The sequence below is a fragment of the Oncorhynchus nerka genome, linkage group LG12 (genome assembly GCF_034236695.1).
Source record: "Oncorhynchus nerka isolate Pitt River linkage group LG12, Oner_Uvic_2.0, whole genome shotgun sequence".
NCBI lineage: Eukaryota > Metazoa > Chordata > Actinopteri > Salmoniformes > Salmonidae > Oncorhynchus > Oncorhynchus nerka.
The window spans coordinates 88,068,681-88,096,450 of NC_088407.1; the positions used below are offsets into that span (position 1 = coordinate 88,068,681).

General features: G+C 45.7%; 2 protein-coding genes across 2 annotated transcripts in view; both read left to right on the top strand.

Moving 5' to 3' along the window:
• Positions 1–23,222, top strand: part of trip11 (thyroid hormone receptor interactor 11) — a 97,933-nt gene extending 74,711 nt beyond the window's left edge. Inside the window, exons 26-34 of the mRNA XM_065025034.1 lie at positions 410–603; positions 3,068–3,231; positions 4,312–4,415; positions 5,676–5,775; positions 7,402–7,483; positions 9,783–9,897; positions 12,402–12,527; positions 14,231–14,378; positions 17,432–23,222. Coding sequence (XP_064881106.1) covers positions 410–603; positions 3,068–3,231; positions 4,312–4,415; positions 5,676–5,775; positions 7,402–7,483; positions 9,783–9,897; positions 12,402–12,527; positions 14,231–14,378; positions 17,432–17,664 — 1,266 coding nt within the window. The 3' untranslated portion in view covers positions 17,665–23,222. The remainder of the gene's footprint in view (positions 1–409; positions 604–3,067; positions 3,232–4,311; positions 4,416–5,675; positions 5,776–7,401; positions 7,484–9,782; positions 9,898–12,401; positions 12,528–14,230; positions 14,379–17,431) is intronic.
• Positions 20,918–23,222, top strand: LOC135574378 (loricrin-like). Its single transcript, XM_065025929.1, has 2 exons — positions 20,918–20,926; positions 21,032–23,222. The coding sequence occupies exons 1-2, from the start codon at positions 20,918–20,920 to the stop codon at positions 22,202–22,204; spliced, it is 1,182 nt and encodes a 393-aa protein (XP_064882001.1). The 3' UTR covers positions 22,205–23,222.
• Positions 23,223–27,770: the final 4,548 nt, after the last annotated feature.

The following is a 27,770-nucleotide window of genomic DNA, read 5'->3' on the forward strand; positions in this document are numbered from 1 at the left end:
CTCTCTCTCGCTCCGTCTGTCTCTCTCTCTCTCGCTCCGTCTGTCTCTCTCTCTCGCTCCGTCTGTCTCTCTCTCTCTCGCTCCGTCTGTCTCCTCTCTCTCGCTCCGTCTGTCTCCTCTCTCTCGCTCCGTCTGTCTCCTCTCTCTCGCTCCGTCTGTCTCCTCTCTCTCGCTCCGTCTGTCTCCTCTCTCTCGCTCCGTCTGTCTCCTCTCTCTCGCTCCGTCTGTCTCCTCTCTCTCGCTCCGTCTGTCTCCTCTCTCTCTCGCTCCGTCTGCCTCCTCTCTCTCTCGCTCCGTCTGCCTCCTCTCTCTCTCGCTCCGTCTGCCTCCTCTCTCTCTCTCCGTCTGTCTCCTCTCTCTCTCTCCGTCTGTCTCCTCTCTCTCTCTCCGTCTGTCTCCTCTCTCTCAGCTGCAACATGTGAAGGACAGAGAGCAGCGGTTGAAGTTGGAGCTGGACCGACTACGTAACCACCTGCTGGAGATAGAGGAGTCCTACACACGGGAGGTCCTCGCCGCGGAGGACAGGGAGGCGGAGCTACGCAAGAGAGTCACGCTATTGGATGACAGACTGGCCACTTCCTCCAGTCAGGTGGAGAGCACCAGGTAAACATGTTCAGTAGGAACGAAGATGAAACAGGGAAGTACTATCTGAACGTTTTTGAAACGTCTTGAAACATTTTTTTGCTACTGTGTGTCCTAATGAACAAGACCCCTTGAAAACAGATGGTGTGTTTATCACTGGTGTTGGTTGAGTTTACAGAAGGATAAAAACTTTATTGTCCCGTGTCCACGAACACACAGAAATGTACGTCCAATTGAAAGTTTGTGTTCTGCACTATCAAATCAAATGTATTTGTCACATACACATGGTTAGCAGATGTTAATGGTCACATACACATGGTTAGCAGATGTTAATGGTCACATGGTTAGCAGATGTTAATGGTCACATGGTTAGCAGATGTTAATGGTCACATGGTTAGTAGATGTTAATGGTCACATGGTTAGCAGATGTTAATGGTCACATACACATGGTTAGCAGATGTTAATGGTCACATGGTTAGCAGATGTTAATGGTCACATGGTTAGCAGATGTTAATGGTCACATGGTTAGTAGATGTTAATGGTCACATGGTTAGCAGATGTTAATGGTCACATAACACATGGTTAGCAGATGTTAATGGGTCACATACACATGGTTAGCAGATGTTAATGGTCACATGGTTAGTAGATGTTAATGGTCACATGGTTAGCAGATGTTAATGGTCACATGGTTAGCAGATGTTAATGGTCACATGGTTAGCAGATGTTAATGGTCACATGGTTAGCAGATGTTAATGGTCACATGGTTAGCAGATGTTAATGGGTCACATACACATGGTTAGCAGATGTTAATGGTCACATGGTTAGTAGATGTTAATGGTCACATGGTTAGCAGATGTTAATGGTCACATGGTTAGCGGATGTTAATGGTCACATGGTTAGCAGATGTTAATGGTCACATGGTTAGCAGATGTTATTGGTCACATGGTTAGCAGATGTTAATGGTCACATACACCACATGGTTAGCAGATGTTAATGGTCACATGGTTAGCAGATGTTAATGGTCACCTACACATGGTTAGCAGATGTTAATGGTCACATGGTTAGTAGATGTTAATGGTCACATGGTTAGTAGATGTTAATGGTCACATGGTTAGCAGATGTTAATGGTCACATGGTTAGCGGATGTTAATGGTCACATGGTTAGCAGATGTTAATGGTCACATGGTTAGCAGATGTTATTGGTCACATGGTTAGCAGATGTTAATGGTCACATACACCACATGGTTAGCAGATGTTAATGGTCACATGGTTAGCAGATGTTAATGGTCACATGGTTAGCAGATGTTAATGGTCACCTACACATGGTTAGCAGATGTTAATGGTCACATGGTTAGTAGATGTTAATGGTCACATGGTTAGTAGATGTTAATGGTCACATGGTTAGCAGATGTTAATGGTCACATGGTTAGCGGATGTTAATGGTCACATGGTTAGCAGATGTTAATGGTCACATGGTTAGCAGATGTTATTGGTCACATGGTTAGCAGATGTTAATGGTCACATACACCACATGGTTAGCAGATGTTAATGGTCACATGGTTAGCGGATGTTAATGGTCACATGGTTAGCAGATGTTAATGGTCACATGGTTAGCAGATGTTAATGGTCACATGGTTAGCAGATGTTAATGGTCACATACACATGGTTAGCAGATGTTAATGGTCACATGGTTAGCAGATGTTAATGGTCACATGGTTAGCAGATGTTAATGGTCACATGGTTAGCAGATGTTAATGGTCACATGGTTAGCAGATGTTAATGTGAGTGTAGCGAAATGCTTGTGCTTCTAGTTCCGACAATGCAGTAATAACCAACAAGTAATCTAACCTAACAATTCCAAAACTACTACCTTTATACACATAAGTGTAAAGGGATGAAGAATATGTACATAAAGATATATGAATGAGTGATGGTACAGAGCGGCATAGGCAAGATGCAGTCGATGGTATCGAGTACAGTATATACATATGAGATGAGTATGTAAACAAAGTGGCATAGTTAAAGTGGCTAGTGATACATGTATTACATAAGGATGCAGTAGATGGTATAGAGTACAGTATATACGTATGAGATGAATAATGTAGGGTATGTAAACATTATATTAAGTAGCATTGTTTAAAGTGGCTAGTGATGCATGTATTACATAAGGATGCAGTAGATGATATAGAGTACAGTATATACATATACATATGAGATGAGTAATGTAGGGTATGTAAACATTATATTAAGTAGCATTGTTTAAAGTGGCTAGTGATATATTTGACATCCATTTCCATTATTAAAGTGGCTGGAGTTGAGTCGGTGTGTTGGCAGCAGCCACTCTATATTAGACGCAGCGAGGTTTCCATTATTAAAGTGGCTGGAGTTGAGTCAGTGTCTTTTGTTACACGCAGCGAGGTTTGGGTAGCAAAAGGTGGAGGAGGAGGAAAACGAGAGTCATCCTTCTTCTTCGTTTGTCTCGTAGCCACCAGGCGTCTCTCCAGGTGGAGTCTCTCCAGGAGCAGCTGAGTGGAACGGTGAGGCAGAGAGACGAGGCCTTGACTCAGCTCAGAGCAGCACGGGACCAGGTCAACCAGTACGCCGTGTCCCTGTCCAACCTCCAGATGGTGCTGGAGCAGTTCCAGCAAGGCAAGACTACTGGCCTCCGCTGGTCTGGTCCCAGATCAGTTTGTGCTGTGTAGATGTAATGCCATGATAAGGACCGTAGGAGTTGGTAAGAGCACTAACAGGTCTGGGACCAGGTCAACCAGTACTGGTCCCAGATCAGTTTGTGCTGTGTAGATGTAATGCCATGATAAGGACCGTAGGAGTTGGTAAGAGCACTAACAGGTCTGGGACCAGGTCAACCAGTACTGGTCCCAGATCAGTTTGTGCTGTGTAGCCAACTCTATGGTCACTGAGGCTGTAGGGAGAATATAGCCTGGTATCCAGATCTGTTAGTGCTCTATAGCCAACTCTATGGTCACTGAGGCTGTAGGGAGAATATAGCCTGGTATCCAGATCTGTTAGTGTTATATTGCCAACTCTATGGTCACTGAGGCGGTAGGGAGAATATAGCCTGGTATCCAGATCTGTTAGTGCTCTATAGCCAACTCTATGGTCACTGAGGCTGTAGGGAGAATATAGCCTGGTATCCAGATCTGTTAGTGCTGTAGAGCCAACTCTATGGTCACTGAGGCGGTAGGGAGAATATAGCCTGGTATCCAGATCTGTTAGTGCTGTATAGCCAACTCTATGGTCACTGAGGCTGTAGGGAGAATATAGCCTGGTATCCAGATATGTTAGTGCTGTAGAGCCAACTCTATGGTCACTGAGGCGGTAGGGAGAATATAGCCTGGTATCCAGATCTGTTAGTGCTGTATAGCCAACTCTATGGTCACTGAGGCTGTAGGGAGAATATAGCCTGGTATCCAGATATGTTACTGTTGTATAGCCAACTCTTATGGTCACTGAGGCTGTAGTGATTATATAGCCTGGTGTCCAGATCTGTTAGTGTTGTATAGCCAACTCTATGGTCACTGAGGCTGTAGTGATTATATAGCCTGGTGTCCAGATCTGTTTGTGCTCTATAGCCAACTTGATGCTATACCACACACAGATCTGGAACCAGTCTCATCTAAAGGCAACATCAACTCCGACAGAGAAAACAGAGCTCTTCTGGTCTTTATAAAGATATGAACCTCTTCTCTTCTGTTCTCCTCCCAACAGAAGAGAAAGCCATGTATTCGTCAGAGCTCGATAAATACAAGAGGGAGAAGGACGAGTGGAGAAGAAAAGCACTTAAACTGGAGGACATGGCCTCAGCACTTCAGGTAGGACACTTCAGAACGACTCATCAAGTACACATCCACTCCTCAATCATATAGTCCTTAAGTTAGTCCAAACAACTACCTCTCCCCCTACTGTATGTATTTATTTTGCTCCTTTGCACCCCATTATTTTTATTTCTACTTTGCACGTTCTTCCACTGCAAATCTACCATTCCAGTGTTTTACTTGCTATATTGTATTTAATTTGCCACCATGGCCTTTTTTGCCTTTACCTCCCTTATCTCACCTCATTTGCTCACATCGTATATAGACTTGTTTATACTGTATTATTGACTGTATGTTTGTTTTACTCCATGTGTAACTCTGTGTTGTTGTATCTGTCGAACTGCTTTGCTTTATCTTGGCCAGGTCGCAATAAATGAGAACTTGTTCTCAACTTGCCAACCTGGTTTAAATAAAGGTGTTCTCAACTTGCCAACCTGGTTTAAATAAAGGTGAAATAAATACAAATAAATGTTACATTCTGACTTATTGGTCTACTTATCATATCCCTCTCTCTCTCTCGCTCTGTCTCTCTCTCTCGCTCTGTCTCTCTCTCGCTCTGTCTCTCTCGCTCTGTCTCTCTCGCTCTGTGTCTCTCTCGCTCTCTCTCTCTCTCTCGCTCTGTCTCTCTCTCTCGCTCTGTCTCTCTCTCTCTCTCGCTCTGTCTCTCTCTCGCTCTGTCTCTCTCTCGCTCTGTCTCTCTCTCGCTCTCTCTCTCTCGCTCTGTCTCTCTCGCTCTGTCTCTCTCGCTCTGTCTCTCTCGCTCTGTCTCTCTCGCTCTGTCTCTCTCTCTCGCTCTGTCTCTCTCTCTGTCTCTCTCTCTCTCTCTCGCTCTGTCTCTCTCTCTCTCTCGCTCTGTCTCTCGCTCTCTCTCTCGCTCTGTCTCTCGCTCTGTCTCTCTCGCTCTGTCTCTCTCGCTCTGTCTCTCTCGCTCTGTCTCTCTCGCTCTGTCTCTCTCGCTCTGTCTCTCTCGCTCTGTCTCTGTCTCTCTGTCTCTCTGTGTCTCTGTCTCTCTCGCTCTGTGTCTCTCTCGCTCTGTGTGTCTCTCTCGCTCTGTGTCTCTCTCGCTCTGTGTCTCTCTCGCTCTGTGTCTCTCTCGCTCTGTGTCGCTCTCGCTCTGTGTCGCTCTCGCTCTGTGTCTCTCTCGCTCTGTGTCTCTCTCGCTCTGTGTCTCTCTCGCTCTGTGTGTCTCTCGCTCTGTGTCTCTCTCGCTCTGTGTCTCTCTCGCCCTCTCTGTCTCTTGCTATGTCACTCTCTCAGATCAACCTAGATGAGGCTAATGCTGCTCTGGACTCAGCCTCCAGACTCACTGACCAGCTGGACCTAAAGGAAGAACAGCTAGAAGAGCTCAAAAAACAAGGTGGGAGAGAGAGGGGGGAGAGGAGAGAGGGGGGGGGGAGGAGAGCAGCCATCTTATGTCAGGCTTTTTATCTAGCATGAAGGAACTTCTGACCAGGGTCTTATGGGAAATAAATTGTTCTACTTCTGACCAGGGCCTTATGGGAAATAAAGTGTTCTACTTCTGACCAGGGCCTTATGGGAAATAAAGTGTTCTACTTCTGACCAGGGCCTTATGGGAAATAAAGTGTTCTACTTCTGACCAGGGCCTTATGGGAAATAAAGTGTTCTACTTCTGACCAGGGCCTTATAGGACAATAGCCATCTTATGTCAGGCTTTTTATCTAGCATGAAGGAACTTCTGACCAGGGCCTTATGGGAAATAAAGTGTTCTACTTCTGACCAGGGCCTTATGGGAAATAAAGTGTTCTACTTTATGGGAAATAAAGTGTTCTACTTCTGACCAGGGCCTTATGGGAAATAGTGTTCTACTTCCACCAGGGCCTTATGGGAAATAAAGTGTTCTACTTCCACCAGGGCCTTATGGGAAATAAAGTGTTCTACTTCCACCAGGGCCTTATGGGAAATAAAGTGTTCTACTTCCACCAGGGCCTTATGGGAAATAAAGTGTTCTACTTCTGACCAGGGCCTTATGGGAATTAAAGTGTTCTACTTCTGACCAGGGCCTTATGGGAAATAAAGTGTTCTTCTTCCACCAGGGCCTTATGGGAAATAAAGTGTTCTACTTCTGACCAGGGCCTTATGGGAAATAAAGTGTTCTACTTCTGACCAGGGCCTTATGGGAAATAAAGTGTTATACTTCCACCAGGGCCTTATGGGAAATAAAGTGTTCTACTTCCACCAGGGCCTTATGGGAAATAAAGTGTTCTACTTCTGACCAGGGCCTTATGGGAAATAAAGTGTTCTACTTCTGACCAGGGCCTTATGGGAAATAAAGTGTGTACCAGGCTGAATGTTGTCCTGAGGGCCAACATGCCCTGATCTGCCTCCCTGATGACTGAAGCTTTCTGTGACACGGCTGTCTCTGGGACACGGCTGTCTCTGGGACACGGCTGTCTCTGGGACACGGCTGTCTCTGTGGCACGGCTGTCTCTGGGGCACGGCTGTCTCTGGGGCACGGCTGTCTCTGGGGCACGGCTGTCTCTGGGACACGGCTGTCTCTGGGACACGGCTGTCTCTGGGACACGGCTGTCTCTGGGACACGGCTGTCTCTGGGGCACGGCTGTCTCTGGGGCACGGCTGTCTCTGGGGCACGGCTGTCTCTGGGGCACGGCTGTCTCTGGGACACGGCTGTCTCTGGGACACGGCTCGGCTGTCTCTGGGACACGGCTGTCTCTGGGACACGGCTGTCTCTGGGACACGGCTCGGCTGTCTCTGGGACACGGCTGTCTCTGGGACACGGCTGTCTCTGGGACACGGCTCGGCTGTCTCTGGGACACGGCTGTCTCTGGGACACGGCTCTGCTGTCTCTGGGACACGGCTGTTGAGGTATAGCCAAACTAACCACGCTTCAGACTTCTGAGGAGCTGCAGCGCATTGAACGTGTGTGTGTGTGTGTGTGTGTGTGTGTGTGTGTGTGTGTGTGTGTGTGTGTGTGTGTGTGTGTGTGTGTGTGTGTGTGTTACAGTTGATGTGAGGCAGGAGATGTTGGAAGAGTCTCAGGACAAGTTGATGAACCTGCTGAATAGCACAGAGGGACAAGTAGACCAGTAAGTTCAACACTACACTGACTAAATATGGTGTACTTAGACACTACACTGACTAAATATGGTGTACTTAGACACTACACTGACTAAATATGGTGTACTTAGACACTACACTGACTAAATATGGTGTACTTAGACACTACACTGACTAAATATGGTGTACTTAGACACTACACTGACTAAATATGGTTTATTTAACACACTACACTGACTAAATATGGTTTATTTAACACACTACACTGACTAAATATGGTTTATTTAACACACTACACTGACTAAATATGGTTTATTTTGACACTACACTGACTAAATATGGTTTATTTAAACACTACACTGACTAAATGTAATGCTTAACAGGGCTGGAGGCAATTCAAATGAAAGTCATTCAATTCAGGAAGTGATTTGACTAACTTTTTAAAATGACTTGTTTTTCCTTTTCGGTCTTATTGAATTGGTATTTCAGTTTACTTTCCTGAATTGTCTGACTTCAATTGGAATTGATCCCTGGTATTTAATCACATCTTTCATGTAAATTGATCAGAGGTTGTGATTATAACTACTGAAGTTAACAGCGTTAACGACAATGTGTAGGCCGTGTTAATAGAGCTAGATGTAATAGATTGTAGGCCGTGTTAATAGAGCTATATGTAATAGATTGTAGGCCGTGTTAATAGAGCTATATGTAATAGATTGTAGGCCGTGTTAATAGAGCTATATGTAATAGATTGTAGGCCGTGTTAATAGAGATATATGTAATAGATTGTAGGCCGTGTTAATAGAGCTATATGTAATAGATTGTAGGCCGTGTTAACAGAGATATATGTAATAGATTGTAGGCCGTGTTAATAGAGCTATATGTAATAGATTGTAGGCCGTGTTAATAGAGCTATATGTAATAGATTGTAGGCCGTGTTAATAGAGCTATATGTAATAGATTGTAGGCCGTGTTAATAGAGCTATATGTAATAGATTGTAGGCCGTGTTAATAGAGCTATATGTAATAGATTGTAGGCCGTGTTAATAGAGCTATATGTAATAGATTGTAGGCCGTGTTAATAGAGCTATATGTAATAGATTGTAGGCCGTGTTAATAGAGCTATATGTAATAGATTGTAGGCCGTGTTAATAGAGCTATATGTAATAGATTGTAGGCCGTGTTAATAGAGCTATATGTAATAGATTGTAGGCCGTGTTAATAGAGCTATATGTAATAGATTGTAGGCCGTGTTAATAGAGCTATATGTAATAGATTGTAGGCCGTGTTAATAGAGCTATATGTAATAGATTGTAGGCCGTGTTAATAGAGCTATATGTAATAGATTGTAGGCCGTGTTAATAGAGCTATATGTAATAGATTGTAGGCCGTGTTAATAGAGCTATATGTAATAGATTGTAGGCCGTGTTAACAGAGATATATGTAATAGATTGTAGGCCGTGTTAATAGAGCTAGATGTAATAGATTGTAGGCCGTGTTAATAGAGATATATGTAATAGATTGTAGGCCGTGTTAACAGAGATATATGTAATAGATTGTAGGCCGTGTTAATAGAGCTATATGTAATAGATTGTAGGCCGTGTTAATAGAGCTATATGTAATAGATTGTAGGCCGTGTTAATAGAGCTATATGTAATAGATTGTAGGCCGTGTTAATAGAGCTATATGTAATAGATTGTAGGCCGTGTTAATAGAGCTATATGTAATAGATTGTAGGCCGTGTTAATAGAGCTATATGTAATAGATTGTAGGCCGTGTTAATAGAGCTATATGTAATAGATTGTAGGCCGTGTTAATAGAGCTATATGTAATAGATTGTAGGCCGTGTTAATAGAGCTAGATGTAATAGATTGTAGGCCGTGTTAATAGAGCTATATGTAATAGATTGTAGGCCGTGTTAATAGAGCTAGATGTAATAGATTGTAGGCCGTGTTAATAGAGCTAGATGTAATAGATTGTAGGCCGTGTTAATAGAGCTAGATGTAATAGATTGTAGGCCGTGTTAATAGAGCTAGATGTAATCGATTGTAGGCCGTGTTAATAGAGCTAGATGTAATAGATTGTAGGCCGTGTTAATAGAGCTAGATGTAATCGATTGTAGGCCGTGTTAATAGAGCTAAATGTAATAGATTGTAGGCCGTGTTAATTTCCCCATCATGCCTGTGTAATGACTCTTTGTGGTCCAGGGGGGTGTATTTGTACATCAAGCTGCCTCACGCTACAGAAACACGAGATAGGCTCCTCCCCTACGTGCTGTTTCTGGCTCAGACATGGCTGCTAACTCTTATTTATATTCTGTCTGCTCAGGGCTCTGATGCGGAACCTGTTCATGGGATACTTCCACACCCCGAAACCCAAACGCTCCGAGGTGCTGAGGCTCATGGGTAGTGTCCTGGGACTGGACAAGGATGAGGTCAACCAGGTGACTGTCAACACCCCTCCTCTTTTCTTCCTCTTTCTGCCCCTCCTCTCCTTACTTCCCCTTTCTGCCCCTCCTCTCCTTACTTCCTCTTTCTGCCCCTCCTCTCCTTACTTCCTCTTTCTGCCCCTCCTCTCCTTTACTTCCTCTTTCTGCCCCCTCCTCTCCTTACTTCCTCTTTCTGCCCCTCCTCTCATTACTTCCTCTTTCTGCCCCTCCTCTCCTTACTTCCTCCTTCTGCCCCTCCTCTCCTTACTTCCTCTTTCTGCCCCTCCTCTCCTTACTTCCCCTTTCTGCCCCTCCTCTCCTTCCTCTTTCTGCCCCTCCTCTCCTTCCCCTTTCTGCTCCTCCTCTCCTTACTTCCTCTTTCTGCCCCTCCTCTCCTTACTTCCTCTTTCTGCCCCTCCTCTCCTTACTTCCTCTTTCTGCCCCTCCTCTCCTTACTTCCTCTTTCTGCCCCTCCTCTCCGTACTTCCTCTTTCTGCCCCTCCTCTCCGTACTTCCTCTTTCTCCCCCTCCTCTCCTTACTTCCTCTTTCTCCCCCTCCTCTCCTTACTTCCTCTTTCTGCCCCTCCTCTCCTTCCTCTTTCTGCCCCTCCTCTCCTTACTTCTTCTTTCTGCCCCTCCTCTCCTTACTTCTTCTTTCTGCCCCTCCTCTCCTTACTTCCTCTTTCTGCCCCTCCTCTCCTTACTTCCTCTAAACACAATACCCCACGATGACATCACAATACCCCACGATGACACCAATCACGATCCACTGGTTGATCTACAAGGCATTCCTGGTCACCAATCACGATCTACTGGTTGATCTGCAAGGCATTCCTGGTCACCAATCACGATCTACTGGTTGATCTGCAAGGCATTCCTGGTCACCAATCACGATCTACTGGTTGATCTGCAAGGCATTCCTGGTCGATCACAATTTTGCATTGGCATGTTTTTTAAGTCACACTTAAAAAATAAATAAATAATGCTGGCTTGCATTCCGACTCCGAAGGGAATCTGGACTCCGATGAGGTTGTTGACCACTGCTGTTGAGTGTCCCCTAACTTATGATAGTTTCCCCTCACTCAAGGAGTGTTGTACTGGGTTGGAACAGTGTTTTGGACCAATCAGCCATCACTCAAGGAGTGTTGTACTGGGTTGGAACAGTGTTTTGGACCAATCAGCGATCTTTCAAGGAATGTTGTACTGGGTTGGAACAGTGTTTTGGACCAATCAGCGATCACTCAAGGAGTGTTGTACTGGGTTGGAACAGTGTTTTGGACCAATCAGCGATCACTCAAGGAGTGTTGTACTGGGTTGGAACAGTGTTTTGGACCAATCAGCGATCACTCAAGGAGTGTTGTACTGGGTTGGAACAGTGTTTTGGACCAATCACTCAGGGATTTCAACACCCTTGAGGAAGCATGTTGTTTTTCCAATGTTTACACCACTGAGCTTATCGGGACAGGAAACAAGCCATGATCAGTGACCCCGGTCAGAGTCCAGCCACAGATAGGCTGACCCCTCCGGCCTGGGCTGAGGTGATTTTATAACGTGTCCCCTGAGAGCACGGCACTAACTGATGGCATGTGGGCTGCCAGGGTTTAAATTATAGAAGCTGGGCAATGGGCCCCCCCAGAGCAAATCAGAACCCCCCCCCACCCCCCAAATAACAATCGAAATATCCCCTAGCCTCACAAATGTCAAAGATATAAATGTCGGACCCCCCCCACCTCGAGACTTTGCAAGAGTCAATATGTAAAACTCTTGCGTGAAACACTTAGTGCTGACTGGCTGTGAACGACTCCAGGGATCTTTGGGGTTGACTCTCTCGACTCCGATTTCTAGTCTAACAAAACTAAAATGAGCTATAATTATCTACAGGTGCGACGTTAGAATGTGTGCGCTGATTAGCGCTGCGTATGGAGCCGTCTGACAATCACAACTAAATATTCAAGGGTAATCAGTAGGTTACGTCAGCTGCCTGGGGGGAGAGAAATGGAATGACTCCAGGATTTTTTGGAGTTGACTCCGGCTCTCGGTGGTGAAGGAATCAACTCTTTTGGAGTCGACTCCGGCTCTCGGTGGTGAAGGAATCAACTCTTTTGTTGGAGTCGACTCCGGCTCTCTGTGGTGAAGGAATCAACTCTTTTGTTGGAGTCGACTCCGGCTCTCGGTGGTGAAGGAATCAACTCTTTTGGAGTCGACTCCGGCTCTCTGTGGTGAAGGAATCAACTCTTTTGTTGGAGTCGACTCCGGCTCTCGGTGGTGAAGGAATCAACTCTTTTGGAGTCGACTCCGGCTCTCGGTGGTGAAGGAATCAACTCTTTTGTTGGAGTCGACTCCGGCTCTCGGTGGTGAAGGAATCAACTCTTTTGGAGTCGACTCCGGCTCTCGAGGAATCAACTCTTTTGTTGGAGTCGACTCTCCACATCTACGTAACCTCTAATCCCGGATTGGTGGTCACCTCACTCTGTCCCTGACTAATCGTGATCTCTGACCTCTAACCTATGTCCCTGTAGCTGCTGGAGGAGGAGGGAGGCCATGGTGTCGGCGGCTGGGTGTCCGGCTGGTTGGGAGGCAGAGCTGTACAGAGTGTCCCCAACACACCACAGAGACCTGGAGCAGGACAGGGGGGCTTCAACAACGTGAGTATATGGACATTATGCACACACACAGAGATATGGACATTATGCACACACACACACAGAGATATGGACATTATGCACACACACACACACACAGAGATATGGACATTATGCACACACACACACAGAGATATGGACATTATGCACACACACACACACAGAGATATGGACATTATGCACACACACACACAGAGATATGGACATTATGCACACACACACACAGAGATATGGACATTATGCACACACACACACAGAGATATGGACATTATGCACACACACACACAGAGATATGGACATTATGCACACACACACACACAGATATGGACATTATGCACACACACACACACACAGAGAGATATGGACAAACACAGATATGGACACACAGAGATATAGACACACACACACACACACACACACAGATATGGACACACAGAGATATAGACACACACACACAGATATGGACACACATAGATATAGACACACACACACACAAATATCTTCTTCTCCGGTAGTTCTCTGTTGTTCTTCTTCTCCGGTAGTTCTCTGTTCTTCTTCTTCTCCGGTAGTTCTCTGTTCTTCTTCTTCTCCGGTAGTTCTCTGTTCTTCTTCTTCTCCGGTAGTTCTCTGTAGTTCTTCTCCGGTAGTTCTCTGTAGTTCTTCTCCGGTAGTTCTCTGTTGTTCTTCTTCTCCGGTAGTTCTCTGTTGTTCTTCTCTGGTAGTTCTGTTGTTCTCCGGTAGTTCTCTGTTGTTCTCCGGTAGTTCTCTGTTGTTCTTCTTCTCCGGTAGTTCTCTGTTGTTCTCCGGTAGTTCTCTGTTGTTCTTCTCTGGTAGTTCTCTGTTGTTCTTCTCCGGTAGTTCTCTGTTGTTCTCCGGTAGTTCTCTGTTCTTCTTCTCCGGTAGTTCTCTGTTCTTCTTCTCCGGTAGTTCTTCTCCGGTAGTTCTTCTCCTGTTGTTCTTCTCCGGTAGTTCTTCTCCTGTAGTTCTTCTCCTGTAGTTCTTCTCCTGTTGTTCTTCTCCTGTAGTTCTTCTCCTGTAGTTCTCTGTTCTTCTCCTGTAGTTCTGTTGTTCTTCTCCGGTAGTTCTCTGTTCTTCTCCGGTAGTTCTGTTCTTCTCCGGTAGTTCTCTGTTCTTCTCCGGTAGTTCTCTGTTCTTCTCCGGTAGTTCTCTGTTCTTCTCCGGTAGTTCTCTGTTGTTCTCCGGTAGTTCTCTGTTGTTCTCCGGTAGTTCTCTGTTGTTCTCCGGTAGTTCTGTTGTTGTTCTCCGGTAGTTCTGTTGTTGTTCTCCGGTAGTTCTGTTGTTCTTCTCCGGTAGTTCTGTTGTTCTTCTCCGGTAGTTCTGTTGTTCTTCTCCGGTAGTTCTGTTGTTCTTCTCCGGTAGTTCTGTTGTTCTCCGGTAGTTCTGTTGTTCTTCTCCGGTAGTTCTGTTGTTCTTCTCCGGTAGTTCTGTTGTTCTTCTCCGGTAGTTCTCTGTTCTACTCCGGTAGTTCTCTGTTCTTCTCCGGTAGTTCTCTGTTCTTCTCCGGTAGTTCTCTGTTCTTCTCCGGTTGTTCTCCGGTAGTTCTCTGTTGTTCTCCGGTAGTTCTCTGTTCTTCTCCGGTAGTTTTCTGTTTTTCGTCTTCTCTGGTAGTTCTCTGTTCTTCTTCTCTGGTAGTTCTCTGTTCTTCTTCTCTGGTAATACTTCTGATCTCTTCTGTTCTTTTCCAGTCATTCTCTGAGATGTTTGTAAAGTTCCTGGAGGTGGAGTCTAGGCCGGCGCTCCCTGCCCCCAGACTTCCTGTCTATGACATCAAACCTCTCAGTGCCCCGCCTCCTGGGAGGTCCACCAGCTCAGCCTGGGCTCAACAACCAGAAGGTAATGCTGTCATGGTAATGTTGTTCCAGGGTGAAATAATGTTGTCATGGTAATATTGTTCCAGGGTGAGGTAATATTGTTCCAGGGTGAGGTAATGTTGTCATAGTAATATTGTTCCAGGGTGAGGTAATATTGTTCCAGGGTGAGGTAATATTGTTCCAGGGTGAGGTAATGTTGTCATGGTAATATTGTTCCAGGGTGAAATAATGTCGTCATGGTAATATTGTTCCAGGGTGAGGTAATATTGTTCCAGGGTGAGGTAATGTTGTCATGGTAATATTGTTCCAGTGAGGTAATGCTGACATGGTAATATTGTTCCAGGTAATATTGTTCCAGGGTGACATAATGCGGTCATGGTAATATTGTTCCAGGGTGAGGTAATGTTGTCATGGTAATATTGTTCCAGTGTGAGGTAATGCTGACATGGTAATATTATTCCAGGGTGAGGTAATGCTGTCATGGTAATATTGTTCCGGGTAATGTTGTCATGGTAATATTGTTCCAGGTAATATTGTTCCAGGGTGAGGTAATGCTGTCATGGTAAAATTGTTCCAGGGTGTGGTAATGCTGTCATGGTAATATTGTTCCAGGGTGAGGTAATGTTGTCATGGTAATATTGTTCCAGGGTGAGGTAATGCTGTCATGGTAATATTGTTCCAGGTAATGCTGTCATGGGCATATTGTTCCAGGGTGAGGTAAAGCTGTCATGGTAATATTGTTCCAGGTAATGCTGTCATGGTAATATTGTTCCAGGTAATGCTGTCATGGTAATATTGTTCCAGGGTGAAATAATGCTGTCATGGTAATATTGTTCCAGGGTGAGGTAATGCTGTCATGGTAATATTGTTCCAGGGTGAGGTAATGTTGTCATGGTAATATTGTTCCAGGGTGAGGTAATGCTGTCATGGTAATGTTGTTCCAGGGTGAAATAATGTTGTTGTGGTAATATTGTTCCAGGGTGAGGTAATGCTGTCATGGTAATGTTGTTCCAGGGTGAGGTAATGTTGTAATTGTAATATTGTTCCAGGGTGAGGTAATGCTGTAATTGCAATATTGTTCCAGGGTGAGGTAATGCTGTCGTGGTAATGTTGTTCCAGGGTGAGGCAATGCTGTCGTGGTAATGTTGTTCCAGGGTGAGGCAATGCTGTCGTGGTAATATTGTTCCAGGGTGAGGCAATGCTGTCGTGGTAATGTTGTTCCAGGGCGAGGTAATGCTGTCATGGTAATGTTGTTCCAGGGTGAAATAATGTTGTTGTGGTAATATTGTTCCAGGGTGAGGTAATGCTGTCGTGGTAATGTTGTTCCAGGGTGAGGTAATGCTGTCATGGTAACATTGTTCCAGGTAATGCTGTCATGGTAATATTGTTCCAGGTAATGCTGTCATGGTAATATTGTTCCAGGTAATGTTGTCATGGTAATATTGTTCCAGGGTGAGGTAATGCTGTCATGGTAATGTTGTTCCAGGGTGAGGTAATCCTGTCATGGTAATGTTGTTCCAGGGTGAGGTAATCCTGTCATGGTAATATTGTTCCCGGGTGAGGTAATCCTGTCGTGGTGATATTGTTCCAGGGTGAGGTAATGCTGTCGTGGTAATATTGTTCCAGGGTGAGGTAATGCTGTCGTGGTAATATTGTTCCAGGTCATGCTGTCGTGGTAATATTGTTCCAGGGTGAGGTAATGCTGTCATGGTAATATTGTTCCAGGGTGAGGTAATGCTGTCATGGTAATATTGTTCCAGGGTGAGGTCATGCTGTCGTGGTAATATTGTTCCAGGGTGAGGTCATGCTGTCGTGGTAATATTGTTCCAGGGTGAGGTAATGCTGTCGTGGTAATATTGTTCCAGGTAATGCTGTCGTGGTAATGTTGTTCCAGGGTGAGGTAATGCTGTCGTGGTAATATTGTTCCAGGGTGAGGTCATGCTGTCATGGTAATATTGTTCCAGGGTGATGCTGCCGTGGTAATATTGTTCCAGGTAATGCTGTCGTGGTAATATTGTTCCAGGGTGAGGTAATGCTGTCATGGTAATATTGTTCCAGGTAATGCTGTCGTGGTAATATTGTTCCAGGGTGAGGTCATGCTGTCGTGGTAATATTGTTCCAGGGTGAGGTCATGCTGTCGTGGTAATATTGTTCCAGGGTGAGGTAATGCTGTCGTGGTAATATTGTTCCAGGTAATGCTGTCGTGGTAATGTTGTTCCAGGGTGAGGTAATGCTGTCATGGTAACATTTTTCCAGGGTGAGGTCATGCTGTCATGGTAATGTTGTTCCAGGGTGAGGTAATGCTGTCGTGGTAATGTCGTTCCAGGTAATGCTGTCATGGTAATATTGTTCCAGGTAATGCTGTCATGGTAATGTTGTTCCAGGGTGAGGTAATGCTGTATGGTAATATTGTTCCAGGGTGAGGTCATGCTGTCGTGGTAATATTGTTCCAGGGTAATGCTGTCGTGGTAATGTTGTTCCAGGGCGAGGTAATGCTGTCATGGTAATATTGTTCCAGGTAATGCTGTCGTGGTAATGTTGTTCCAGGTAATGCGGTCATGGTAATGTTGTTCCAGGGTGAGGTAATGCTGTCATGGTAATATTGTTCCAGGTAATGCTGCCGTGGTAATATTGTTCCAGGTAATGCTGTCATGGTAATGTTGTTCCAGGTAATGCTGTCATGGTAATGTTGTTCCAGGGTGAGGTAATGCTGTCGTGGTAATGTTGTTCCAGGGTGAAGTTTAGCGGGCAGCGTAGCAATGATTCTGACTAGGGGTTGTGAAGATCCCATGTTGCATGAAATATGAATAACCTGGCCAGGGTTGAGTGAGAGCATGGGATGATTTACAGTGGGAGGCAGCAGTTTCTCCCAGTAGGATATCAACCATACCCTGGACCCTTCTACCCAGACTCCTCTGCCCTCAGTCTCACCCCTAGCCAGAACCTCTGTAGAGACTTGTTTGTTTACATCTTAAGTTAACAAACAAATCTCAGGCGTAGGTTCCGGGCCATCTCAACCCCTGCCGCCTCCAGCTCATTCCGACCTCTGACCTCTAACCTCTGTTTCCTCCTCAGGAGGGGCGGCAGCCGGCAGGGGACAGAGAGCAGCCGGGGAGTCCAACCCTTTCCTGGCTCCCCGCTCTGCGGCCGTACCGCTGATGCATCATGGGAGCGGTAGTTCCAGTGCTTCGGGAGGACACCACCACCTCCTAATGAAACCCATCTCAGACAACCTGCCTACCTTCACCCCCGTGCCCGTTTCCGCTGAGAGCGGCGGGCAGGTGCTCAAAGACTTACTCAAGCAGTGATTAGAGCCACGGCCTGTCACTCAAAGCTCCTCATCCAATCAGGAGGAGCGTATACACAGACTGAGATGGAGGAGGACCGTTATTACTGTGTAGTGCTTTCTTCCAACAGTCCCTCAGTGATGGTTCTACGAACTTCTGCACACGATGAGGGTTCTACGAACTTCTGCACACGATGAGGGTTCTACGAACTTCTGCACACGATGAGGGTTCTACGAACTTCTGCACAGGATGAGGGTTCAACTAAATTCTGCACAGGATGAGGGTTCTACTAACTTCTGCACAGGATGAGGGTTCAACTAAATTCTGCACAGGATGAGGGTTCTACTAACTTCTGCACAGGATGAGGGTTCTACTAACTTCTGCACAGGATGAGGGTTCTACTAACATCTACACAGGATGATGGTTCTTCTAACCTCCAAACGGCAGGACATGTCAGGCAGACCCTCTCTGATTTAACTGTCGGGTTGATGTCGGGTTGATATTTCGTTGACACTATTAAAGTTAAAGGGGAAAATCTGCGTTGGTACATACGTTTTTGGTTGTTTGAGCTACAGATTGCCGCTTTAAGGAGATGAGGTAGAATCAGGACTTGCTGTTCAATGCCCGCAGTGTCCCTCCCACTCAGTGTCCCTCCCACTCACTCGGTCTTTGTAACTTTGTCTGCCACGGTATATTGCTAACGAGGAGACGGTTTATGCATTGAACAAAGAGGGAACTGTGTGTGTGAATGACTCCTGGGTATAGCTGTGTCATGTGATGGGTATGGCTGTGTCATGTGATGGGTATGGCTGTGTCATGTGACACGTATGTGATTGAAGGAGAACATATCGTCTAAATATGACTGGTTGGACAATTGGGGGATGTAGGACTTTCTAAATGTTATGTTTTTTGTATTCTTTCATTTTAGCCATAGGCCTTCAGGATAATCTGTCTGATCTGGCAAAATGGCACCCTAATCCCTATGATCCCTACCAGAGCCTTGGTCAAATATAGTACACTGTAGGGAATAGGGTGCTATTTGGACACATATAACACTGCTGTATGTATTCAACATGCAGTGCTATACATATATATATATATATATACATACACACACAGTATCAGTCAATAGTTTGGACACACCTACTCATTCAAAGGGTTTTTCTTTATTTGTACTATTTTCTACATTGTAGAATATTAGTGAAGACATCAACACTATGAAGTAACACATATGGAATCATGTAGTAACCAAAAAAGTGTTAAACAAATCAAAATATATTTTAGATTCTTTAAAGTAGCCACCCTTTTGCCTTTTGATGACAGCTTTGCACACTCTTGGCATTCTCTCAACTAGCTTCACCTGGATTGCTTTTCTAACCGTCTTGATTGACTTCCCACATATGCTGAGCACTTGTTGGCTGCTTTCCTTCACTCTACAGTCCAACTCATACCAAACCATCTCAATTGGGTTGAGGTCGGGTGATTGTGGAGGCCAGGTCATCTGATGGAGCAATCCATCACTCTCCTTCTTGGTCAAATAGCCCTTACACAGCCTTGAGGTGTGTTGGTTCATTGTCCTTTAAAAAAAATATATATACGCCCACTAAGCGCAAACCAGATGGGATGGCGTATCGCTGCAGAATGCTGTGCTAGCCATGCTGGTTAAGTGTGCCTTGAATTCTAAATAAATCAGACCGTAAAGCACCATCACACCTCCTCCTCCATGCTTCACGGTGGGAACCACACTTGCGGAGATCATCCGTTCACCTTCTCTGCGTCTCACAAAGAAAGACACGGCTGTTGGAACCAAAAATCTTAAATTTGGACTCATCGGGGCAACGGACGGATTTCTTTAATGTCCGTTGCTCGTGTTTCTTGGCCCAAACAGGTCTTCTTATTAGTGTCCTTTAGTAGTGATTTCTTTGCAGCAGTTCGACTGAATGCCTGATTCACCCAGTCTCCTCTGAACAGTTGATATGTCTTACGTGAACTCTGTGAAGCATTTATTTGGGCTGCAATTTCTGAGGCTGGTAACTAATGATTTTATCCTCTGCAGCAGAGGTAACTCTGGGTCTTTCCTGTGGCGGTCCTCATGAGAGCCAGTTCCATCATAGCACAGCAGAGGTAACTCTGGGTCTTCCTTTCCTTTGGCGGTCCTCATGAGAGCCAGGTAACTCTGGGTCTTTCCTGTGGCGGTCCTCATGAGAGCCAGTTCCATCATAGCACAGCAGAGGTAACTCTGGGTCTTTTCTGTGGCGGTCCTCATGAGAGCCAGTTCCATCATAGCACAGCAGAGGTAACTCTGGGTCTTCCTTTCCTGTGGCGGTCCTCATGAGAGCCAGTTCCATCATAGCACAGCAGAGGTAACTCTGGGTCTTCCTTTCCTGTGGCGGTCCTCATGGGAGCCAGTTCCATCATAGCACAGCAGAGGTAACTCTGGGTCTTTCCTGTGGCGGTCCTCATGAGAGCCAGTTCCATCATAGCACAGCAGAGGTAACTCTGGGTCTTTCCTGTGGCGGTCCTCATGAGAGCCAGGTAATTCTGGGTCTTTCCTGTGGCGGTCCTCATGAGAGCCAGGTAACTCTGGGTCTTTCCTGTGGCGGTCCTCATGAGAGCCAGGTAACTCTGGGTCTTTCCTGTGGCGGTCCTCATGAGAGCCAGTTCCATCATAGCACAGCAGAGGTAACTCTGGGTCTTTCCTGTGGCGGTCCTCATGAGAGCCAGGTAACTCTGGGTCTTTCCTGTGGCGGTCCTCATGAGAGCCAGGTAACTCTGGGTCTTTCCTGTGGCGGTCCTCATGAGAGCCAGTTCCATCATAGCACAGCAGAGGTAACTCTGGGTCTTTCTTGTGGCGGACCTCATGAGAGCCAGGTAACTCTGGGTCTTTCCTGTGGCGGTCCTCATGAGAGCCAGGTAACTCTGGGTCTTTCCTGTGGCGGTCCTCATGAGAGCCAGTTCCATCATAGCACAGCAGAGGTAACTCTGGGTCTTTCCTGTGGCGGTCCTCATGAGAGAGGTAACTCTGGGTCTTTCCTGTGGCGGTCCTCATGAGAGAGGTAACTCTGGGTCTTTCCTGTGGCGGTCCTCATGAGAGAGGTAACTCTGGGTCTTTCCTGTGGCGATCCTCATGAGAGCCAGGTAACTCTGGGTCTTTCCTGTGGCGGTCCTCATGAGAGCCAGGTAACTCTGGGTCTTTCCTGTGGCGGTCCTCATGAGAGCCAGTTCCATCATAGCACAGCAGAGGTAACTCTGGGTCTTTCCTGTGGCGGTCCTCATGAGAGAGGTAACTCTGGGTCTTTCCTGTGGCGGTCCTCATGAGAGCCAGTTCCATCATAGCACAGCAGAGGTAACTCTGGGTCTTTCCTGTGGCGGTCCTCATGAGAGCCAGGTAACTCTGGGTCTTTCCTGTGGCGGTCCTCATGAGAGCCAGGTAACTCTGGGTCTTTCCTGTGGCGGTCCTCATGAGAGCCAGTTCCATCATAGCACAGCAGAGGTAACTCTGGGTCTTTCCTGTGGCGGTCCTCATGAGAGCCAGGTAACTCTGGGTCTTTCCTGTGGCGGTCCTCATGAGAGCCAGGTCCATCATAGCACAGCAGAGGTAACTCTGGGTCTTTCCTGTGGTAGTCCTCATGAGAGCCAGTTCCATCATAGCACAGCAGAGGTAACTCTGGGTCTTTCCTGTGGCGGTCCTCATGAGAGCCAGGTAACTCTGGGTCTTTCCTGTGGAGGTCCTCATGAGAGCCAGTTCCATCATAGCACAGCAGAGGTAACTCTGGGTCTTTCCTGTGGCGGTCCTCATGAGAGCCAGGTAACTCTGGGTCTTTCCTGTGGCGGTCCTCATGAGAGCCAGGTAACTCTGGGTCTTTCCTGTGGCGGTCCTCATGAGAGCCAGGTAACTCTGGGTCTTTCCTGTGGCGGTCCTCATGAGAGCCAGGTAACTCTGGGTCTTTCCTGTGGAGGTCCTCATGAGAGCCAGATAACTCTGGGTCTTTCCTGTGGCGGTCCTCATGAGAGCCAGGTAACTCTGGGTCTTTCCTGTGGCGGTCCTCATGAGAGCCAGGTAACTCTGGGTCTTTCCTGTGGCGGTCCTCATGAGAGCCAGGTAACTCTGGGTCTTTCCTGTGGCGGTCCTCATGAGAGCCAGGTAACTCTGGGTCTTTCCTGTGGAGGTCCTCATGAGAGCCAGGTAACTCTGGGTCTTTCCTGTGGCGGTCCTCATGAGAGCCAGGTAACTCTGGGTCTTTCCTGTGGCGGTCCTCATGAGAGCCAGGTAACTCTGGGTCTTTCCTGTGGCGGTCCTCATGAGAGCCAGGTAACTCTGGGTCTTTCCTGTGGCGGTCCTCATGAGAGCCAGTTCCATCATAGCACAGCAGAGGTAACTCTGGGTCTTTCCTGTGGCGGTCCTCATGAGAGCCAGGTAACTCTGGGTCTTTCCTGTGGCGGTCCTCATGAGAGCCAGGTAACTCTGGGTCTTTCCTGTGGCGGTCCTCATGAGAGCCAGGTAACTCTGGGTCTTTCCTGTGGCGGTCCTCATGAGAGCCAGGTCCATCATCGCGTTTGATGCCACTGCACTTGAAGAAACAATTTTAGTTCTTGAAATGTTCCGTATTGATGGACCTTCATGTCTTAAAGTAATGATGGACGGTCGTTTCTCTTTGCTTATTTGAGCTGTTCTTGACATAATATGGACTTGGTCTTTTACCAAATAGGGCTATCTTCTGCTACCCCCCCCACACACACCTTGTCACAACACAACTGATTGGCTCAAACACATTAAGAAGGAAAGAAATTCCACAAATTCACTTTTAAAAAGTCACACCTGTTAATTGAAATGCATTCCAGGTGACTACCTCATGAAGCTGGTTGAGAGAATGCCAAGAGTGTGCAAAGTTGTCATCAAGGCAAAAGGGTGGCTACTTTGAAGAATCTCAAATATAAAATATATTTAAAAAATTTGGCACCTACATGATTCATTATTTGTTATTTTATAGTTTTTGATGTCTTCACTATTATTCTACAATGTAGAAAATAGTTTTTTTTAAATAAAGAAAAACCCTTGAATGAGTCTGTGTGTCCAGACTTCAGACTGGTAGTGTAAATGGGTGATATTTTAATAATAATTAAGGAAGTTCTGGAAGTACTGTCCAAAGTGTCTACCAATTTTGCTATTATGATATAAAGGTTATATGATTTGGTTTGTAAATTATTAAATACAAATATATATTTACAAAGTTGTAAAAACAACTGCACATTAAAAAGCTTTACCTCTCGCCAACTCTGTCATATTAGCTCTACAGTGAACTAGGATTATCCTCCACAGTGAACTGCTGGGAAATGATTTCCACCCATACTTCTGAGATAAAATAGTCAAATAATATTAAATGATATATCCTCATACTCCCCAAAACATGTTAAAGATGCAGTCTCAATTAATCATTAGGTAACCTTTCAGAGAAATGGTAATTCATTATTTTTTGGGGGGAAAAAAAACAATAAAATGGAAGAACACTCAGATAACTAGTGACTTTCTATGTTGGTTGTTTTGATAAAATAAAGGTATTTACAACCCCTCAAAAGTATGTAGGTCTGTCTCCTCCTTTTGAGTTGATGCTATTGGCTGCGTCTCAATTACACCCTATTCCCTGTTCACATTGCACTACTTTTGACCAGGACCCATAGGGTTCCATGAGGTTCCCATAGGGTTCCATGAGGTTCCCATAGGGCCCATAGGGTTCCATGAGGTTCCCATAGGGTTCCATGAGGTTCCCATAGCATTCCATAAGGTTCCCATAGCGTTCCCATAGGGTTCCCATAGCATTACATAATGTTCCCATAGCATTCCATAAGGTTCCAATAGGGTTCCATAAGGTTCCCATAGCATTCCATAAGGTTCCCATAGGGCCCATAGCATTCCATAAGGTTCCCATAGGGCCCATAGCATTCCATAAGGTTCCCATAGGGCCCATAGCGTTCCATAAGATTCCCATAGGGCCCATAGCATTCCATAAGGTTCCCATAGGGCCCATAGCATTCCATAAGGTTCCCATAGGGCTCATAGCGTTCCATAAGATTCCCATAGGGCTCATAGGGTTCCATGAGGTTCCCATAGCATTCCATAAGATTCCCATAGGGCCCATAGCGTTCCATAAGATTCCCATAGGGCCCATAGCATTCCATAAGGTTCCTATAGGGCCCATAGCATTCCATAAGGTTCCTATAGGGCCCATAGCGTTCCATAAGATTCCCATAGGGTTCCATGAGGTTCCCATAGCATTCCATAAGGTTCCAATAGGGCCCATAGCGTTCCATAAGGTTCCCATGGGGCTCATAGGGTTCCACGAGGTTCCCATAGCATTCCATAAGGTTCCTATAGGGCCCATAGCGTTCCATAAGATTCCCATAGGGTTCCATGAGGTTTCCATAGCATTCCATAAGGTTCCAATAGGGCCCATAGCGTTCCATAAGGTTCCCATAGGGCCCATAGCGTTCCATAAGGTTCCCATAGGGCCCAAAGGGTTCCGGTCAAAAGTAGTGCACGTTATGGGGAATCGGTGCCATTTGAGACACTGGCTTTGAGTTTGAGCCAAAAAACACTGATTTATCAGCTTAATATGTTTCATGATCTCCACAAGCATCTCCGGATATTTTGAATTTCCACCTTTTTCCACCTTGACCTCCTCAGCAAAGAACAGCTAGCCTCTATACGCTGCAACTCAGAACAGCTAGCCTCTATACACTGCAACTCAGAACAGCTAGCCTCTATACGCTGCAACTCAGAACAGCTAGCCTCTATACGCTGCAACTCAGAACAGCTAGCCTCTATACGCTGCAACTCAGAACAGCTAGCTTCTATACGCTGCAACTCAGAACAACTAGCCTCTATACGCTGCAACTCAGAACAACTAGCCTCTATACGCTGCAACTCAGAACAACTAGCTGCAACTCAGAACAGCTAGCCTATACGCTGCAACTCAGAACAGCTAGCCTCTATACGCTGCAACTCAGAACAGCTAGCCTCTATACGCTGCAACTCAGAACAGCTAGCCTCTATACGCTGCAACTCAGAACAGCTAGCTTCTATACGCTGCAACTCAGAACAACTAGCCTCTATACGCTGCAACTCAGAACAACTAGTCTCTATACGCTGCAACTCAGAACAGCTAGCCTCTGTATACGCTGCAACTCAGAACAACTAGCCTCTATACGCTGCAAACCAGAACAGCTAGCCTCTATACGCTGCAACTCAGAACAGCTAGCCTCTATACTCAGAACAACTAGCCTTTACAGCTGCACCATCGAGAGCATCCTGGTGGGTTGCATCACCGCCTGGTACGGCAACTGCTCTGCCTCCGACCGCAAGGCACTACAGAGGGTAGAGCGTACAGCCCAGTACATTCTGGGGGCCAAGTTTCCTGCCATCCAGGACCTTTATACCAAGTGGTGTCAGAGGAAGGCCCTAAAAATTGTCAAAGACTCCAGCCACCCTAGTCATAGACTGTTCTCTGCTACTGCACGGCAAGCATTACCGGAATGCCAAGTCTAGGTTCAAGAGGCTCCTAAATAGCTTCTACCCCCACGCCATAAGACTCCTGAACACCTAACCAAATGGCTACCCAGACAATTTCCCCATAATGACAAAGCAAAAATAGTTTTTTAGAAAATGTTGCAAATGTATTCAATATATTTTAAAAAACTCATATTTACATAATTATTCAGACCCTTTACTCAGTACTTTGTCGAAGCACCTTTGGCAGAGATTACAGCCTTGAGTCTTCTTGGGTATGACACTACAAGCGTGGCACACCTGTATTTGGGGAGTTTCTCCCATTCTTCTCTGCAGATCCTCTCAAGCTCTGTCAGGTTGGCTGGGGAGTGTCGCTGCACAGCTATTTTCAGGTCTCTCCAGATATGTTCGATCGGGTTCAAGTCCGGGTTCTGGCTGGGTCACTCAAGGACATTCAGAGTTCCAAAGCGTTGTCTTGCCAGTGTGCTTAGGGTCGTTGTCCTATTGGAAGGTGAACCTTCGCCCCAGTCTGAGCACTCTGTAGCAGGTTTTCATCAAGGATCTCTCTGTACTTTGCTCCGTTCATATTTCCCTCGACCCTGACTAATCTCCCAGTCCCTTCCGCTGTAAAACATCCCCACAGCATGATGCTGCCTCCACCAATCTTGTTTCTCATGGTCTGAGTCATTTAGATGCATTTTGGCAAACTCCAAGTGGGCTGTCATGTGCTTTTTACTGAGTAGTGGCTTCCGTCTGGCCACTCTACCACATCCTCTATGCACTTCCTGATGAACCCAGTCACTGAGGGGATTTGATTAATCTGGCCTGGGCGTGCGGGTAGGTTTGTTTTTTGAAAGTTGATTGCATTAGTTTTGGAACCGGCTGCCTCCCGGGTACTCGGGCCGGAAGCACATGACCAGCCCACTTGGAGTTTGCCAAAAGGCACCTAAATGACTTCTCAGACCATGAAAAACAAGATCCTCTGGTCCGATGGTACCAAGATTGAACTCTTTGGACTGAATGTCAAGCTTCACGTCTGGAGGAAACCTGGCACCATCCCTACGGTGAAGCATGGTGGTGGCAGCATCATGCTGTGGGGATAGTCAGGATTGAGGCAAAGATGAACGGAGCAAAGTACATAGAGAATTTTAACTGTGCTTAGTTCTATTCCGTTTATTTTTATCCTAAAAAGTCCTTGCCAATGATAAGCATACCCATAACATGATGCAGCCACCACCAGGCTGTGAAAATATGTAGTGGTACTCACTGATTTGCCCCAAACATAACGCTCTGTATTCAGGACAAATTTAATTTCTTTGCCACATTTTTGCAGTTTTATTTTAGTGCATTATTGCAAAGAGGATATTTTTCCTTTTTATGCTGTACAGGCTTCCTTTTCTTCACTCTGTATTGTGGAGTAACTAACTATTTTGCTTTTCCTTTCTGTTATTGACTGTACGTTTGTTTATGTGTAACTCTGTGTTGTTGTTTGTGTCACACTGCTTTCCTTTATCTTGGCCAGGTCGCAGTTGTAAATGAGAACTTGTTCTCAACTGGCCTACCTGGTTAAATAAAGGCGAAATAAATAATAAAAATATCCCTTCCTCTGTCCCACATACATACAACATCTGTAAGGTCTCTGTCAAGTGTTGAATATCGAGCACAGATTCGACTTCAAAAGACCAGGGAGCTTTTCGAAAGCCTCATAAAAAGAAGGGCAGTGATTGGTGGATGGGTAACAATAACACATCAGACATTGATTATCTTTAAGCATGGTCCAATTAATAGTGATGCCGTGGATGATGTATTAAACCACCCAGACACATCAAAGATAATCGTCCTTCTGTACTGAGCTGCAGCCAATGGTGATTTTAAAACCTCTACAGAGTTCAATGGCTGTGATGGTAGAAAACTGAGGATGGATCAACAACGTTGTAGAGACTCAACAATAATGTCCTAAATGGCAAGAGTGAAAACGAAGAATAAAAATATACAGAATACAAAACATTCATCCTGTATGCAACAAAACACTAAAGTAATACTTTGGAAAAAAACAAGGCCATTTTTTCCTGTTTGGGGCAAATCCAACACAACACCTCACTGAGTAACTGCCTCCTTATTTTCAAGCATAGTGATGGCTGCATCATGTTATGGGTCTGCTTGACATAGGCAAAGACTAGGGAGTTTTTCAGGATAAAAATAAACGGGATGGAGCTAAGCACGTGCAAAATCCTAGAGGAAAACCTAAGGAATTCACCTTTCAGCAGGATAATGACCCACACAACACAAGGCTAATTCTACGCTGGAGTTGCCTACCAAGAAGTCGGTGAATGTTCCTTAGTGGCCAATGTAACGGATGTGAAACGGCTAGCTTAGTTAGCGGTGCGACATCCGTTACACCAAGTTACAGTTTTGACTTAAAGGGAAACTTCTGGATTTCGGCAGAGCCCTTTATCTACTTCCCCAACTCAATATTAGGAAGGTGTGCTTAATGTTTTGTACACTCGGTGTATATCTCTCTTGGACTAAGAACATACACATAGCCGGTCTGTCTGTCTTGGACTGTGGTTGTGTAATTCTACTCACTACTTCTTATCTACTCACTCTCATTGGAATGCTCCTA